Raw genomic sequence first — 15,829 nt, 5'->3', positions numbered from 1 at the left:
CATATATGGAACGCCGCGTTTACAACAGCATGGAGAGAATAATGTTGCAGGGCCGCTCCCCTTAGACTCAATTATGGATGCAGGGATAAAATGCAAAGCGGCTGGCAGATCGCATGACTCCGCAGAGGGTTGATGAGCAAAGAATACGAAAGACAATTAGGCGCCCATGGAAGTATCATGGGAAGTTCCGTAATGTCCGGATCATGTGAGCGACTGGGAAGGAGTCTGGTGAATCCGTTTGGAGGCCCAACGACTTGAAGCAACGTATGGGTTCAATCCAACAAACCGCCTAAGCTTTCTTGCTCATTATTGCCTTAGACTAATTCCTTACCTTCTCCCATTCTTGGGTGTTCCATGAAAGTAGAAGCACGCCTTAGGCTGAGGGCTCGACGTTACGTGTGCGCGTACAATTGGCAACGGAGGTGATGGTCCTGTATGCGAGTGCGCAATGTCGTCTTTGAACTTGGTCTCCGCCATCTCTACCGAGTAGCCTACACCTTTATGTCCACCGGGACGATTTCCCCGAATGACGTCAGGCAGGCACATATTTGTATCCTGTTTCAATTTGCAAGCAAGGAAGCTTGAGCGATTATTGCTATCAAGCAGCCAATTCAATGAATACTCTGCTTCCCGAATGGTCACCGTTCGCCTCGGAGGGCTCAGCGTTGTGTGCGTGCATCATTACACAAGATGGCTAGGGCCTGTATTCAAGTGCGCAATGTTGCCTTTGGACTTGGTCCACTCCACCTCTACCGAGTAGCTTAAACCTTTACGCTGTTTATCATGCGCAGTCCACGTTGCCTTGCCTGTTACGTCTAGTTGACACATATATTATAAGAAAGCAGCTGCCTGCCAAACGCCTCCTTCGACGCACACCGTCCTGATCGCTAGCCACACTGACACCATGTCCAACGATCCTAAATCTCACCGCTTTCCCTCCTGGTTCAAGAAGCGACAGCACCCTTCCGAGCCTGCTGATGGTCGGTCGCAGGCCTCAACTCCCCCTGCCTCCAACAATCAGATCATTGGGTCTGCCACCGCACATGAGAGAATGAACAACAAAGCCCACGGCAGCCTCGTAGGACTGCGTTCTGGTGCCCTTGCCACTACAGCGCCCGCTTTTCTACTTCCTGGTGGCACTTTACAGGATGATACCACGGAGCAACGGACATCTTCTCGAGACAAGCTACTTAGGCTATTCCGGAGAAGTCCCAGTCCCCGTCATCGCAACCAATCAAGCACATCCCAATCAAAACATCCTATGCCAACTACTCCCATCCAGACATCCACGAACGACTCACGGCCGTCTCTGTCCCCTCCCGCAGAAGTGAACATCAATTCCCAACGAGTGATGGGAACCGTACTTGCCACTGGTAACGATGACCCGAGTGTCCACACGCAACAAGAGCCTGGATCGTCAGTCCCATCGGTGCCAGCGGAATCAGTGCCTCGTAGATCCGATGGCGATTTGAAGAAAACAATCATCGGCACCACCAAACTACTTCTTGAAACTGCGGCCGCTGGTCTCAAATTCGCTCCCATCCTTAATCTTGATCAGATCCCAAACACGCTTCTGAGATTTATTCAAATTTATGAGGTTTGTGAATCGTCTTGATGATCTTGATCGCTTCCATACTACCTACTACAGAATGTCAGTGGCAACACTGAGGATCTCAACCAGCTATGCATCGTGATTCAGCAAGCACAAGAATCAGTGGTTGGGCCCCTCCAGAAATGGACTGGAGAAACTCCTCCTGAGCTAGAGACCCTAGTGCAAGAATTCCGCATGTACGGATCTCGTCTTCCTCTCCTTCACATTCACTCATTCTCTTCGTAGTGCGTTGCAAACACAAGTAGAGGACATTGAATTAGTCCAGAAAAAACATGTTGTCAAGAGGACCATTCAAGCGCCTGATATAACACAGCAAATAACGAATATGAAAAGTTGCCTAAATGATTCTATTCGTCGATTCCAGGTTTGCACGCTTGAAGATTTGTTTGAATAATTCAATCCTGGCTAACCATGTCCGTCATAGCTAAGGATATCGACTTTAACCTTGCTTCGCACTGAGCGTTTATCGATTCATTGTATGCATCTATGTACATGTATTAAGACCGCCTAATGACTGGCACTTCTAGCTGAGCTATCGAGACTCAAGCGGGCCCCAGCCGAGCACACTTGTGTGACGAGCAAATCAGAGTGTCTTCCAGGCACACGCGTCAAGATACAAGAATCCCTAATCAAACACCTAAGGGAAGGCGAGAACCGGTTTGTCTGGCTACGGGGGTCTCCTGGGACGGGAAAGACTGCGATCTCTATGAGTGTCGCGTCCACTTTTGAGAAAGAGGGCACTCTGGCGGCATCATACTTTTGGGACAAGAACCAAACAGGATCGGGCCTGGATTCTATCGAACTCTTCCCCACTACTCTTGCCCGCCAACTTGCATCCTTTAACGAGGACTTTAAATTTTCGCTCGTCAAACACCTTCGGAGACCGGCCTTGGACTCTGTTCAGCATTTCCCTCTGCAACGACAAATTAATACTCTGATAATCGAGCCGATGCGTGACTTGAAGGACATATGGTCTTTGGGCAAGGATCGTGTTGTTATCGTCCTGGATGGCCTTGATGAGTGCGGGGACCAGGAGAGACTCGAGTCACTGATGGAACTAGTGCTTGCCTTTCAGGAGCTGCCACCGATATTTTCTGTGCTAGTTAGTTGTCGTCCTGAGCCAGGAGTCATTTCAGCTTGGGATAAAGCTCGGGCCAAGGGTCATGTCATACTATGTGAAGATCTGGACAAGGTTGTAGTGGAAGAAACTTTCCAAACAGTCCGCTGTATGGTGGAAGAAGGCCTTCAGCACCTCTTTGACAAATATTCATGGAGGCCAGAGGAGGAGGAACTCGACGCTTTCGCTTGGGCTTGTCGTGGGTTGCCTATTATGGCATCTATCCGTGTTCGTTATGTCTACCAGCAGAGTAGACATGGTCGCACCCTGCAATTGGTGTTCAAGGACTTGCTTAACCACCATAAACTGCCTGCCAACCTCAAGGAGGAGTACTTGCGGATACTTCGTCAAGCCTATATGCCGGATTCATCTGAAATTCACCCAGATGTAGCTGAGAAGTATCACTTAGTGGTTGGCGTGATTGTCGCGGCGCATGAGCCGATGAACGTCTCTTTTATGTCACAGCTTTTCAACATTGGCGAAGATGAGATCCGTGCGACATTGGAACCAATCAGCTCCATCGTCAATCTTCCCTTAGAGAACACAGAGGATGTCACCTTATATCATGCAACGGCAAAAGAATTTATCGTGGGGGAACCAATTGGTGATAAGAAGGACAAAGTATTCTTCATTGATGATGTGAAAGGGTATTTCATGGGAGTGCCGCTCCTTCGACTCTTCATCAATTATTGTGAGCAGGATGCATTTGGAATACCTACGAATCCCCCTTTAGGAGGCAAAAGAATATGGAAGGAATTTATGGAGAAAAAGGAAGTTCATCGCTGGCGCTTCTCCTATTTTATTAAACACTTACTCGACCACTTGGACCCTTCGCAACTTTTTTCACAAGAGTCCAATGAATTGCAGAACGAGTTTAATTCCTTCATCACCCAACAATACGTCCTGACTTTCATGCACCTGCAAAATGATTACGGGACGTTTGGGCTATTTCCTGATGAGTTATTTCAATCCAGTGTAAGTATAAACTATTCATCCGATGCTTGTCTGATGTCATTTTTGATAGAATCACAATTCAATCCAACTTTTGAGGTGTTTGGATGAGCTAGCTTCCACTGCTGCAGCTGCACCATGGCGTCTCTATCGATCAAAGCTTCCTTTCACCCCACCCTCATCACCCCTTTACAAACAATATGGCCATCTCACTGATCCTGTCTGGATCTTCTCCACTTTCGGCGAGTTCTCTGGTAGCACCATCCCATTAAGCAAGGATTTGCTTAGGGCCCAGGCAAAGTTGAGTGAACTACAAGAGGTTGATGAATGGGGAGATAAGGTAATCAATTATGAAGCTGAATTCCATGAACCCGATGTTCGCAATGGCACTGTGACATGTGCTGCACTCTCCTTCGATGGTCGCTATGTTGCACTTGGATTTGGCAGCGGAATTATCGAAGTGGCTGATATTGACCACCAGCTCACGATCTGCCGATTGCAGCACAGTCCAGCCAATCTTCCAGCCTGGATTGAATTTGTCCACGGCAGCCACCGAGTCGCCACTGAGGATAATGACGGGAATGTAATGATCCTTGGCGATGGTATGACCCCTGTGAATCTTGGCACTCTTCCCACCGGTCCCTATCCAGCTGGAACCACAGCCTCAGATAACGGATTATTTGTCGTGCGAGTCCCACGAAATCTCAACAACCCTTGGTATGACAACATGATGCTTATATCTGTTTCGGAGGTTCCATCTATTCAGCCTCTCGCATCTCCTCCTTTCTCCCCATCCTCTCAATTTGATAATGAGAAATTAAGCATTCCGCACCGTCGGACGCTTGGTTTCTCTCCAGGAGGGCGGTATGTTGGTGCCTTTGATGGGACCCAGGCCATTACCTGGTCAACGGAATCATGCCAGTGCATTGCAGGTTATCGGGTGACAAACTTTGTTTGTTGGATTATTAATCCCAATGTCCCTCCGACACCCTCATATCCCATCCCCGATCCTATATTCACTCGAGCCACCCTTCCCTTGGCAGAAGGCGACACAACTTGTGTGCATCATTCCGACGCGCATGACGAGTCTGATGAGTCCTGGATCAAGCGCCCATTTTACGACCTCTCGCCAAGCAACTCAGGGAAAAGGGTCCCGCTTTGCAATTTGCCCATCGCATCGAGAACCCCACTAATCGATTATAGTTCCTTTCACTTATCATTGTGGCTTAATGGCAGAGATGAACTCATGCTCCCAACCAACTATCAACCGATCAATTCCCAGCGAGCCTGGTACGGTCATCGAGTGCCATATGATCCTCTGAGGCTTTACCGCCCTCAGTCCAGCAGGGATGGGACTCGATTTCTGGTCCAGGGATATTCGCGGGCCCCGATTGTCGTGGACATTAGTCAAGTTGTTTCAAACCCCCAGAATTTCCAGACACAGTGATTAGAGCGGCGAAGGAACAACAAAAGCTGGAACCATCGAGAAAATTCTCGCAAATCTTGAATTTCGGTTCGTTTGAGAGCGCATAGTGCGATTTCCACGCCCAACCCTCCCTGTTAATCAAAGCCAACCCAGGGTGTTATAAAAGGATGGCCGTCCTCATGTATCAGTACGTACTCATACTGAAGCTTGGAGGGAGGAGAGTCGCCGGTAGGATGCAACCATTCTCGAAAATACGGAGCACTTGAAATCCAAGCCGGAAAGAAATGCTAAGGCGCAAGACGACGTTGATCTTATATATAACAGGGTGCCAGTAGTGGAGCGAAGTCATAAAATGGTGGCGTTGGGGGCACAGTTTTGATTGGCGATTACATAACCAGTTTGTTGCGTTCCGACAATAACTATGTGACGCGCCTCCTACCACCGTGTGTTCATTGTCTACATGGACCACATCTCGAAATGGACCTGCTCCGCGACCGTTTGCCCTATCCTCGGTTGAAACAATTTCCCTGAATGGCATCAATTGTGTAGCACTCAAGCTGACGCGAACACTACAATGAATCAAATCGCGCTGTGATTGTTCATTCGGTGAAGTGTTCAGGCGTCTGATCAAGGACGACCCTGGCGAGCCATGTTCTCTCTCGTGCCAATCAGTGCGGCATTAAAGGTCTGCGGGAGACGAGGCATTGATACACATCTCTTTTAGAATATGCTTCCCTGCATGACGGCCGGCAAACGATGTTTCGAGACCACTTACTAAGCCGCATCAGCATCTGGACTCTCGGTCAGCCTCTTCAGACGAGCCCAAATGAATCTCTGCACGCGCCTTCTCCCTTCACTCTGTTTCCGGATGCCATAATTTCTAATGTGAATACGCCAAACACGCCTACTCCAGGCTCGCTACTTCAACCATCCGCGCTAGCACTACCAAACTCGTACGGCAGCACAAATAGTCTAACACCTACAACGGTGTTCCAACTCGCCCAGCGGCTTGAGCTGCCACCGTTATGAGATGTGGGCTTGGTGTATCCACTGATAATCCGCATCGGTCCCCTGAAAGACGCTCACCAAGATGCGCCACCGGTGAGCGACCCCGACATTGTTATTCTTTCCCGTGCATCATTTGAATCGGACCCCGGCTGCAACAGTCTTGCCAGTCAGTTCAGGCTGGGCGCCGTTCCGTTGTATTGGAAAGCATATGATTCTTGCACGCAGTCCTAACAAACGGTATGATCGTTGAAACTCTCCCTGTCGGGCTGTCGGGATCATGTTCTCCCTCGCGTGAAACCCCCTTGCCTCAGCCTCGTTCTGGGTGTCATTTCGATTCTCATTCTCACATTCTCCCTTCGCACCGGCTAGCCCAGGAAGCAGCGACACGGCCTCCGCCCCTGGCCGGAGTATCCTTCCACGCATATTGAGCGTCACCAGCACTTCCCTCCACCCAGCAGAAGCGGCACTTCGACATGTGGGGGGTGGACAATGACTGATTCTCCTTCACAGTAAAGACGCTGGGATGGTTCATTCACACGAAGCGCATTAATGGTCGAGAGGGAAGTTACGTCTGAAGGCCTCGTGAGACATTCTCGAGTGTTGAGCACGCGTTTTGGGTGGGTGTATGATAGCCTAAGCCGTTATCATCGACACGAGCTCCATCGAGACGCTGAAGCGACTACTGTCCCCCATACATCTCCCTGAGTCAACTTCAGATGGATACTACGGAATAAGTCCGCTAGCCGAGAACATCAATCGAGGACGCTTAGTGTGGTGTTTGCTCGGTTTTCGTTGCTGTAGTTGCTGCACTGTGTTGTTTGTCGCTTGGACTGTTGAAAAAACGAGGTTACGCCAGCAAGGGTAGGTGATGGAAGTAGACCGCTAAGTTTATTAACCTGATGTAAATAACCGTAAATACACGATTCGAGCTTGACTTCCAACATGGACTCTCATAAACACATAGACAGGGAATCTAGTACTTACTTTTGGTGCTTTGTCTCAAGTCCTGTACTCCATGGGATATCTGTCACCACCAGCGCCGATAATATTGGTAGGTACAACTACTTCAAACCTACGTTACAAAAATAGTACATGATATATACACTTTGAAGAAAATAGTGTTGCAATGCAAATGCACCCAAGCAAGTGAGATCATAAAATGGTGGACTTTGTCGATCATTCCTCGTCGTTAAGCGTGTTAGCAGAAGTGGTTGTTGTTGTACTCTGATTTGTTACCCCGCGGTCGCGTGACGACGCAACAGTGCGGCTACCCCTACTGTAATCTACATCGAGTTACATGTGAGGTCATCAAGACGGGAAAATAGGAACCCGCAGTCCAACAGCGATTACGCAATCAATTGATGAATTACATTTGCGCCACCAGCTGCTTTCACGGACTCGACCGACTCCGCCGATTATTATCTGATTGTACACCTTAGGGATATTGCCACCAGTGCACACATACACGAAATAGCGCCCCTTGGGACATAGCAATGCCGTCTCCTAGTTTCCCAACAACTCGCGTTAGTACACACCATGCTCGGATCCAGTGATTAATTTGGGATATATAGAGAGCTGAAGGACGCGAACTACGACCATTCTTGCCGACTCTGCCCTACTTGTTTCTACTCAGCTCGGCAGCTAACGAGGTCGTCCACTTATTTAACTTGCCTCTGATGCTTGCGCCCACAATATCTCGTTCACATGCATGTTCCCTCCCGCTCTCGATCGCAGCCGGGGAAGTTCAACATGTCCATCGTTTATGCCTTGAATGTAAGGATATATATATATAGCATGCTCCCGTCATTTGGCAATCCTTCCCTTGCTCGTTATTCAGCAAGGGACCCGATCAAGTCATTGGAAACATCTCTATGAGCATTCTATGTCCATTCCCGTCCAAGGGTCCCGAAATGACACAGGGTGACGCTTGCCTGGGCTGCAAGCTTCCCTCGCTACTTCGATTCATTGTAGAACCACACAAGTGTTAAGTAGCACCCCCGCTTCGTTCGATTCATTTTCAAATCAGTACAAGTGTTATGTAACTCACGTTGGAAGAAGATCACCACTAACTTCTCGATTATGACAGCCGGCAGGTGGTGCAATGGCTGCACCTGGACGCCAGGCCGTACAATCCCACAGGCACAGACCCGCCATGACAATATATAGTATGTAGTAATGCCCTGCTGGTATACCTGGTTTAGGGAAGGATAGGCTAGGCACGATATAATAGTAAGGTGTAGCCGTTTGGATACGATTCGACACAGCATAATGGTGAGAAATAAGTGGAAGATGCGCTCGGCTGCCGATCGACTTGGGCATGTCTTAGCTAATTTCACCTGTCCGGTTTGCAATTTGCGTTCGCTAACATTATATAACATAGCGCTTAGATTAGCAATGGTATAACAACGCCACAGCCAAAAGGGGATGTCGGAATACAGTAGTGGAGCCATATATTGTTCGTGTGGCGCAGGTGGCTTGCCTAGTATACGTAACCCCGCGGGTTTAGACTCTAATTTAGACGTCGCACTGTCCCCCAACCTCCGAGTGTCGTTGGTTCGCAGTTCAGATATGTCTAGACACTGAAAGGCCTGCTCGCCCCATCGGAGCTAGGAGATGATGGAAGCTACTTTTGAGGACCCAGACGATATATGAGGCTGACGAGGGGAGACATGACGTCTTGACATCACTTATTACTACGTTATAAGCCGCATCGAGACTCCGATCCAGTCTGTCCTCAACAGGCGGGCGAAAAAGGCTTTTTACAGAAGCCATCTTCGCTCTTTGGCTCTCCCTGTTCCTGAAGCTATAAGCTCGGCTCTATGAACACGCCGCCCCAGCCACCGGCGCTGCACTGCCAAACTCGTCGGACAATGAAAATGGCCTAAACGTACGTATGCACCAGCTCACTATGCGCATAACAGTACTAGGCCTTGGATTCAGAAGTGGTGGAGTATTCGACAACATCGCTGTGGCAGAAAGGGGTGAAGGAGCTGGAAGAACCACCAGAGATCTACGCAGCATGAAATTCATGACATAGCCCAGCCTCAGACATCAACTGTCGGCGAGAAAAGGCGCGTAACCGCCTACTTCCATCCCAGTCATTCTCTTGGAACGCAACCACTTTTCAACCTCTCCGCTTTTATGCATGCCGCTTAATCCAGAAAACCATTTTACTACCCCAGAAAATTGTACGGACGTTCTATCTGAAGATCGTCGTCTTTGATGTAGACCGAATATGTATTGCTCAGGAATTGAAACTTTCGACATGGAGAGAGGAATTAGTTTGGTTGTAGGGTCGCTCGATCGCCTTAGACTCGATTATGGACGCTGGAATAAAATATAGGCTGGGATGAAAGCGGCTGGTAGCTGGAATGATCGCATGACTCCACGGAGGGTTGATGAACAAAAAATACGAGATAAAAAAAAAAAAAAGACGGTAGAGGACACTCCTATAGTTATCTGATGGGAGACGCGCAAGGAGTATCACGGGAAGTTCCGCAATGTCGGGATCACGTGAATTTCTTGAAAAAACCGTTCAAGCGTTCTTGCTCATGATGGCCTTAGACTGATTTCCCCTCTACATATCCCGTCTCCCATTCTTGGGTGCTCCATGAAAGTAGAAGCATGCATTTCCTAAGCTGAGGGCTCGACGTTACGCGTGTACATACAGTTGGCAAGGGAGATAATCAGGTCACTTCATCTCTATCGAGTAGCTCGTGAGCTAAGTAGCTTAGGCCTTTATGCCCACCGGGACGACTCCCCGAGTCACGTCAGGCAGCATATTCGTGTTGAATGTCCTGTTTGCAAGCTGAGCGATTATTGCTATCAAGTAGCCAATTCAATGAAAACCCAGCTTCCCGAATGGTAGCCGTTTGCCTCACACGCCGACTTCCATTCTGTTGAATCCACACGGTCCAGGCTCAGGGATCAGGGTTACGTGCGTGCATCGCGGCACAAGATGGCTAGGGTTTGTGAGTGCGCAATGTTGCCTTTGGACTTGGTCCACTCCAACTCTACCCAGTAGCTTGCGTGAACCTTTACGCTGTTTATTAGGCCAGCCCGGCCGTGCACGTGCACGGTTGTTTCCAAGCAAGGGAGGAGGTGAACGATTGATTCATTGATTACTATTGGTGGCCCACGTTGCCTTACCTGTTATGTCCACTAAGGGCGAGCAGCCTCCAGTTGACACATATATGATATGAGGATAGCTGGGCGGCCTGCTGCCAAACGCCTCCTTCAACACATACCGTTCTGATCGCTAGCCACACCGACACCATGCCCAGTGATCCTAAATCCCACCGCTTTCTCCCCTGGTTCAAGAAGCGACAGCACCCTTCCGATCCTACTGATGATCGGTCGCAGGTCTCAATTATCCCTACCTCCAACAACCAGATCATCGGGTCTGCGATCGCACATGACAGAACGAACGACAAAGACCACGGCAGCCCCGCAGGACTGCGTTCTGGTGCCCTTGCCACTACAGCGCCCGCTCTTCTACTTCCTGGTGCCACCTTACAGGATGATACCACGGAGCAACGGACATCTTCTCGAGACAAGCTACTTAGGCTATTCCGGAGAAGTCCCAGTCCCAGTCCCAGCCCCGCTTCCAGTCATCCCAATCAATCAAGCACATCCCAATCCAAACATTCTATGCCAACTACTCCCATCCAGACATCCACGAATGACTCACGGCCATCGCTGTCCCCTCCCGCCGAAGTGAACATCAATTTCCAACGAGTGATGGGCAACGCACTTGCCACTGGCAACGATGACCCGAGCGTCCACATGCAACAAGAGCCTGGACCGTCAGTCTCATCGGTGCCAGCGGAATCAGTGCCTCGTAGATCCGATGGCGATCTGAAGAAAACGATCATCGGCACCACCAAACTACTTCTCGAAACTGCGGCCGCTGGTCTCAAATTCGCTCCCATCCCCAATCTTGATCAGATCCCAAACACGCTTCTGAGGTTTATTCAAATCTACGAGGTTTGTGAATCGTCTTGATGATCTTGATCTTGATCGCTTCCATACTACCTGTTGTATACATGTAGAATGTCAGCGGCAACACCGAGGAACTCGACCAGTTGTGCATCGTGATCCAGCAAGCACAAGAATCCGTGGTTGAGCCCCTCCGGAAATGGACTGGAGAAACTCCTCCTGAGCTACAGTCCCTAGTGCAGGAAATCTGCGTGTATGCACCTCGTCCTCCCTTTGTTCACAGTTACTCATTTTCTTCGTAGGTCTTTGCAAAGACAAATGAAGAACATTAGATCAGTCCAGAAAAAACATGTCGTCGAGAAGACCATTCAAGCATCCGATATAACACAGCAAATAGCCAATATGAAGAACTGCCTAAATAATGCCATTCATCGATTCGAGGTTCGCATACTGGATATTTCTCAAATTGTCGAATGCTGACTCACCATGGTTGCGCAGCTGAGATCATTGACATTAATCTTGCTTCGTACCGAGCATTCATCTGTTCAATGTATGTGTCTATATGCGTGCTTATAGATTCCCTAATCACCGATACTTCCAGCTGAGCTATCGAGACTCAAGCGAGTCCCAGCTGAGTACACGTGTGTGACTAGCAAATCAGAGTGTCTTCCGGGGACGCAGGTCAAGATACAAAAATCCCTACTTAGACACCTGAAGAACGCCGAGAGCCGATTTGTTTGGTTAAGGGGCTCTCCTGGAACAGGGAAGACTGCAATCTCTATGAGTGTCGCATCCACTCTTGAGAAACGGGGTACTCTAGCAGCGTCATACTTTTGGGATAAGAACCAGAGCGGAACGGGCTTGGATTCTATCGAACAGTTCCCCTCTACCCTTGCCCACCAACTTGCATCCTTCAGTGAGGACTTCAAATTGTCGCTTGTCAGGCACCTTCGGAAACCAGCTTTGGCCTCAGTTCAGAATTTCCCTCTGGAAAAACAAATAAGGACTCTGGTGATTGAGCCGGTGTGTGAGTTGAAGGATATATGGTCTTCGGGCAAGGATCGTGTTGTCATCGTTTTGGATGGCCTTGACGAGTGCGGGAATCAGGAGATACTCAAATCCCTGATGATGCTAGTTCTTACCCTTCAGGAGCTGCCACCGGCGTTTGCTGTGCTATTTAGCTGTCGCCCTGAGTCAGGAGTCATTTCGGCTTGGTCTAAGGCTCGAACCAAGGGTCTTATCATACCGTGTGAAGATGTGGACAACATCGTGTCGGATGTAGCTTTCTCCACAGTGCGGTGTATGGTGGCGGATGGGCTTCAGGAGCTCATTAGTGAATCTCCGTGGAAACCAAACAAGAGGGAACTCACTGATTTTGCTCGGGCCTGTCGGGGGTTACCTGTTATGGCATCTATCCGGGTTCGCGATGCCGGCCTGCAGACACGGCGTGGCCGCACCTTACAGTCGGTGTTCCGGGAGTTGCTAACCCTCACCGATGCACCTGCCAACCTCAACTGGGAGTACTTGCGAATCCTTCGACGAGCCTACATGCTGGATTCATCTGATATTCACCCAGATGTAGCCAAGAAGTATCGCTTAGTGGTTGGTGCGATTGTTGCGGCGCACGAGCCAATGAGGGTCTCTTTTATGTCACAGCTTTTCAACATTGGCGAAGACGAGATCCGTGCGACATTGGAACCAATCAGCTCCATCGTCAATCTTCCCTCAGGGAACACAGAGGAAGTCACCTTATATCATGCAACGGCACAAGAATTCATCACAGGGGAACCAATTGGTAATGAGAAGGACAAAGTATTTTTCATCGATGACCCGAAAGGGTATTTCCTTGGATTGCCACTGCTTCGCCTCTTCAGCAATTATTGTGAGCTGGATGCATTCGGAATACCTACGAATCCCCCTTTAGGAGATGAAAGAATATGGAGGGAATTTATGACGAAAAAGGAGAAATATTTGTGGGGCCTCAACTATGTTATTGTAGACTTGCTCAGGCACTTGGACCCTTCCCAACTTTTTTCACAAGAGTCCAATGAATTGCAGAACGAGTTTAATTCCTTCATCACGCAAAACTACCTCTTGACTTTCATGCACTTGCAAGATGTGGGCTATAGCAGAAGTTCAATTCCCGACGAATTACTTCAATTCAATGTAAGTATAAACTATTCCTCCGGCGTTTTTCTGATGTCATTTTTGATAGAATCACAATTCAATCCAACTTCTGAAAGGTTTAAAGGAGCTAGCTTTCACTGCTGCGGATGCACCATGGGAATTCTACCGATCGGAGCTCCCTTTTGCCCCACCCTCGTCATCCCTTCACAAACAATATGGCCATCTTGCTGATCCTGTCCGGATCTTCTCCGCTTTCGGCGAGTTTTCTGGTGGCACCATTCCTTTAAGCAAGGATTTGCTTAGGGCCCAAGTGGTCATGCAGGCAAAGTTGAGTGAACTACCAGAGGTGTTCAATGAACGGGGACGTAAGATAATCAATTACGATGCTGAATTCCACGAACCCGATGTTCGCAACGGTATCGTGACATGCGCTGCACTCTCCCTTGATGGTTGCTATATTGCACTCGGATTTGGCAGCGGAATTATCGAAGTGGCCGATATCAACCACCAGCGCACAATCTGCCGATTGCAGCACAGTCCAGCCAATCTCCCAGCCTGTATCGAATTTGTTCATGGCAGCCACCGAGTCGTCACTGAGGATAATGATGGGAATGTAACAATCCTCGGTGATGGTATGACCCCTGTGAATCTTGGCACTCTTCCCACTGGTCCCTATCCAGCTGGAACCATAGCCTCAGATAACGGGTTATTTGTCGTGCGAGTCCCACGAAATCTTGACAGCTTTTGGTACAACAACATGACCCTCATATCTGTTTCGGAGGTTCCATCCATTCAGCCTCTTGCTTCTCCTCCTTTCTTCCCATCTTCTCAATTTGATGATGAGAAGCTAGGCATTCCACACCGTCGGACGCTTGGTTTCTCTCCAGGAGCACATTATGTTGGTGCTTTTAATGGGACCCAGGCCATTGCCTGGTCAACGGAATCATGCCAGTGCATTGCAGGTTATCGGGTGACAAACTTTTTTTGTTGGATTATTAATCCCAATGTCCCTCCGACACCCTCATATCTCATCCCTGATCCTATATTCACTCGAGCCACCCTTCCCTTGGCAGAAGGTGACACAACTTGTGTGCATGATTCCGACGCGCATGACGAGTCTGATGAGTCCTGGATCAAGCGCCCATTTTACGACCTCTCGCCAAGCAACTCAGATCCGCTTTGCAATTTGCCCATCGCATCGAGAACCCCACTAATCAACCGCAGCTCCATTTACTTGGCATTGTGGCTTAATGGCAGAGATGAACTCATGCTCCCAACCAACTATCAACCGATCAATTCCCAGCGAGCCTGGTACGGTCATCGAGTGCCAGATGATGCTCTGGGGCTTTACCGCCCTCAGTCCAGCAGGGATGGGACTCGATTTCTGGTCCAGGGAGGTTTGCGGGCCCCAATTGTCGTGGACATTAGCCAAGTTGTTTAGCATTTACCAGTGCGCTCTCTATTGCTCACTTGCCATTCTCTTGGCTATAAGCCTGATGACTTTTGCGCTGTGACGCTATTTAGAATTGTGGAGTCCCCGAAGCGTATATGCCGATATTTCTGTAATGTTAGGTTTAGTGATGTAAGCTATATTGTTGGTGGCGATGGGTCTCTGGTGTCATGCGGAGTGCCAAAACTGCAGGTGAAGGGAAAAATAAGTAAGATCGTACAACCTCTTGAATAAAAATTGAAGAAAGTATTGTGAGCTTGGGCTCGGCTCATGAGATGCACACATATTTAAGCCACCGAAAGAGATAACAGTAATTCATGGATTTACATCGGTTTTATGACGCACACTTGCGATTGAATATCTCTTCCTCCTTTCAATATGACCCCATCGCGATGTGGGCATGCGTGATCATAAGATGCAGGGGGACAGCATAGTACAACTACCTGCTAGCGACAAAACATGAATACCCAATTGATATGACCGTCCAGTATTCGAATATTCTCCCCTGTCGCCTCATTCCAAACACGCACAGTATGGTCATTTGAGGCTGAAGCCAGCAGACGGCCATTGGGTGAATATGCCACAGATCCAACCCAATCTGTATGTCCCCCCAACACTCGGAGAGACGTCCCCGTCGAGGCATCCCAGATACGTATGGCGTGGTCGCTCGAGCCAGAGGCCAGGTAACTGCCATTCGGTGAAAAGGCCACGCAAAGAACCCAATTGGTGTGCCCTTTCAATTCTTGAAGAGATGCTCATGCCCTTCGTCTTTACAGGTGTGTCGAGCCACGGTATGAATGGTTAACCGACTTGATGGGTAGGTGATGTGCGTCGAGAGGATGTCACCAGAATCGCATCTGGGAAACATTATCAAAACGTGCATTTTAGGTGGTCAGTTGAGCGTAGTTGTTAAGCCGTATAGGTACACGGGGAGTGGTGAATTGCAAATGGGAACGCATTTCAACCATACTTCTATCTGCACATTGCCGATATTTCCCCCTGAATGACGAGGCGGGAGCCGACTCACCAAATTGGATACGCCGGATACATGTGCGACCTACCAATTCCAATAAATGTGCTGCCACCATGTTATACCCCAGTCATGGCCTTTCATAGTCAGCATCCCGAGAGCTAGAAGCCCGTCCGGAAGGATCAGTCGTTCCGAGTGGAAGACATGAGAAGGTGATGCCAACTGTCCAT

General features: G+C 49.0%; 7 protein-coding genes across 7 annotated transcripts; 4 read left to right on the top strand and 3 right to left on the bottom strand.

Annotated features, from left to right (window-relative positions):
• The first annotated feature begins 546 nt into the window (after positions 1–546).
• Positions 547–1,760, top strand: EI90DRAFT_1534911 (uncharacterized protein). The gene has a single exon (XM_039051883.1). The coding sequence runs from the start codon at positions 905–907 to the stop codon at positions 1,613–1,615; it is 711 nt and encodes a 236-aa protein (XP_038914327.1). The 5' UTR covers positions 547–904; the 3' UTR covers positions 1,616–1,760.
• EI90DRAFT_1534817 (uncharacterized protein) lies at positions 1,753–4,153 on the top strand. Its single transcript, XM_039051882.1, has 6 exons — positions 1,753–1,788; positions 1,838–1,976; positions 2,037–2,088; positions 2,140–3,704; positions 3,754–3,980; positions 4,037–4,153. Exons 2-6 carry the CDS (start codon positions 1,938–1,940, stop codon positions 4,038–4,040), a joined length of 1,887 nt encoding a protein of 628 aa, XP_038914326.1. The 5' UTR covers positions 1,753–1,788; positions 1,838–1,937; the 3' UTR covers positions 4,041–4,153.
• An 847-nt stretch (positions 4,154–5,000) lies between these two features.
• On the bottom strand, positions 5,001–5,970 carry EI90DRAFT_1534954 (uncharacterized protein). The gene is made up of 3 exons (XM_039051885.1): positions 5,951–5,970; positions 5,302–5,897; positions 5,001–5,237 (listed from the first exon to the last, which is right to left on the bottom strand). Exons 2-3 carry the CDS (start codon positions 5,642–5,644, stop codon positions 5,128–5,130), a joined length of 453 nt encoding a protein of 150 aa, XP_038914325.1. The 5' UTR covers positions 5,645–5,897; positions 5,951–5,970; the 3' UTR covers positions 5,001–5,127.
• Positions 5,628–6,235, top strand: EI90DRAFT_3064587 (uncharacterized protein). Its single transcript, XM_039060816.1, has one exon. The coding sequence runs from the start codon at positions 5,863–5,865 to the stop codon at positions 6,133–6,135; it is 273 nt and encodes a 90-aa protein (XP_038914324.1). The 5' UTR covers positions 5,628–5,862; the 3' UTR covers positions 6,136–6,235.
• Positions 6,236–7,987: 1,752 nt separating this feature from the next.
• Positions 7,988–8,603, bottom strand: EI90DRAFT_1534935 (uncharacterized protein). Its single transcript, XM_039051884.1, has one exon. The coding sequence runs from the start codon at positions 8,562–8,564 to the stop codon at positions 8,067–8,069; it is 498 nt and encodes a 165-aa protein (XP_038914323.1). The 5' UTR covers positions 8,565–8,603; the 3' UTR covers positions 7,988–8,066.
• A 49-nt stretch (positions 8,604–8,652) lies between these two features.
• EI90DRAFT_3064582 (uncharacterized protein) lies at positions 8,653–9,319 on the bottom strand. Its single transcript, XM_039060815.1, has one exon. The coding sequence runs from the start codon at positions 9,142–9,144 to the stop codon at positions 8,932–8,934; it is 213 nt and encodes a 70-aa protein (XP_038914322.1). The 5' UTR covers positions 9,145–9,319; the 3' UTR covers positions 8,653–8,931.
• Positions 9,320–11,220: 1,901 nt separating this feature from the next.
• Positions 11,221–13,463, top strand: EI90DRAFT_1534727 (uncharacterized protein). Its single transcript, XM_039051881.1, has 4 exons — positions 11,221–11,305; positions 11,355–11,493; positions 11,551–11,602; positions 11,654–13,463. Exons 2-4 carry the CDS (start codon positions 11,371–11,373, stop codon positions 13,408–13,410), a joined length of 1,932 nt encoding a protein of 643 aa, XP_038914321.1. The 5' UTR covers positions 11,221–11,305; positions 11,355–11,370; the 3' UTR covers positions 13,411–13,463.
• Positions 13,464–15,829: the final 2,366 nt, after the last annotated feature.

Source organism: Cantharellus anzutake (assembly GCF_015039405.1).
Source record: "Cantharellus anzutake strain C23 chromosome Unknown EI90scaffold_35, whole genome shotgun sequence".
NCBI lineage: Eukaryota > Fungi > Basidiomycota > Agaricomycetes > Cantharellales > Hydnaceae > Cantharellus > Cantharellus anzutake.
This window is presented reverse-complemented; position numbering and strand designations above follow the sequence as displayed.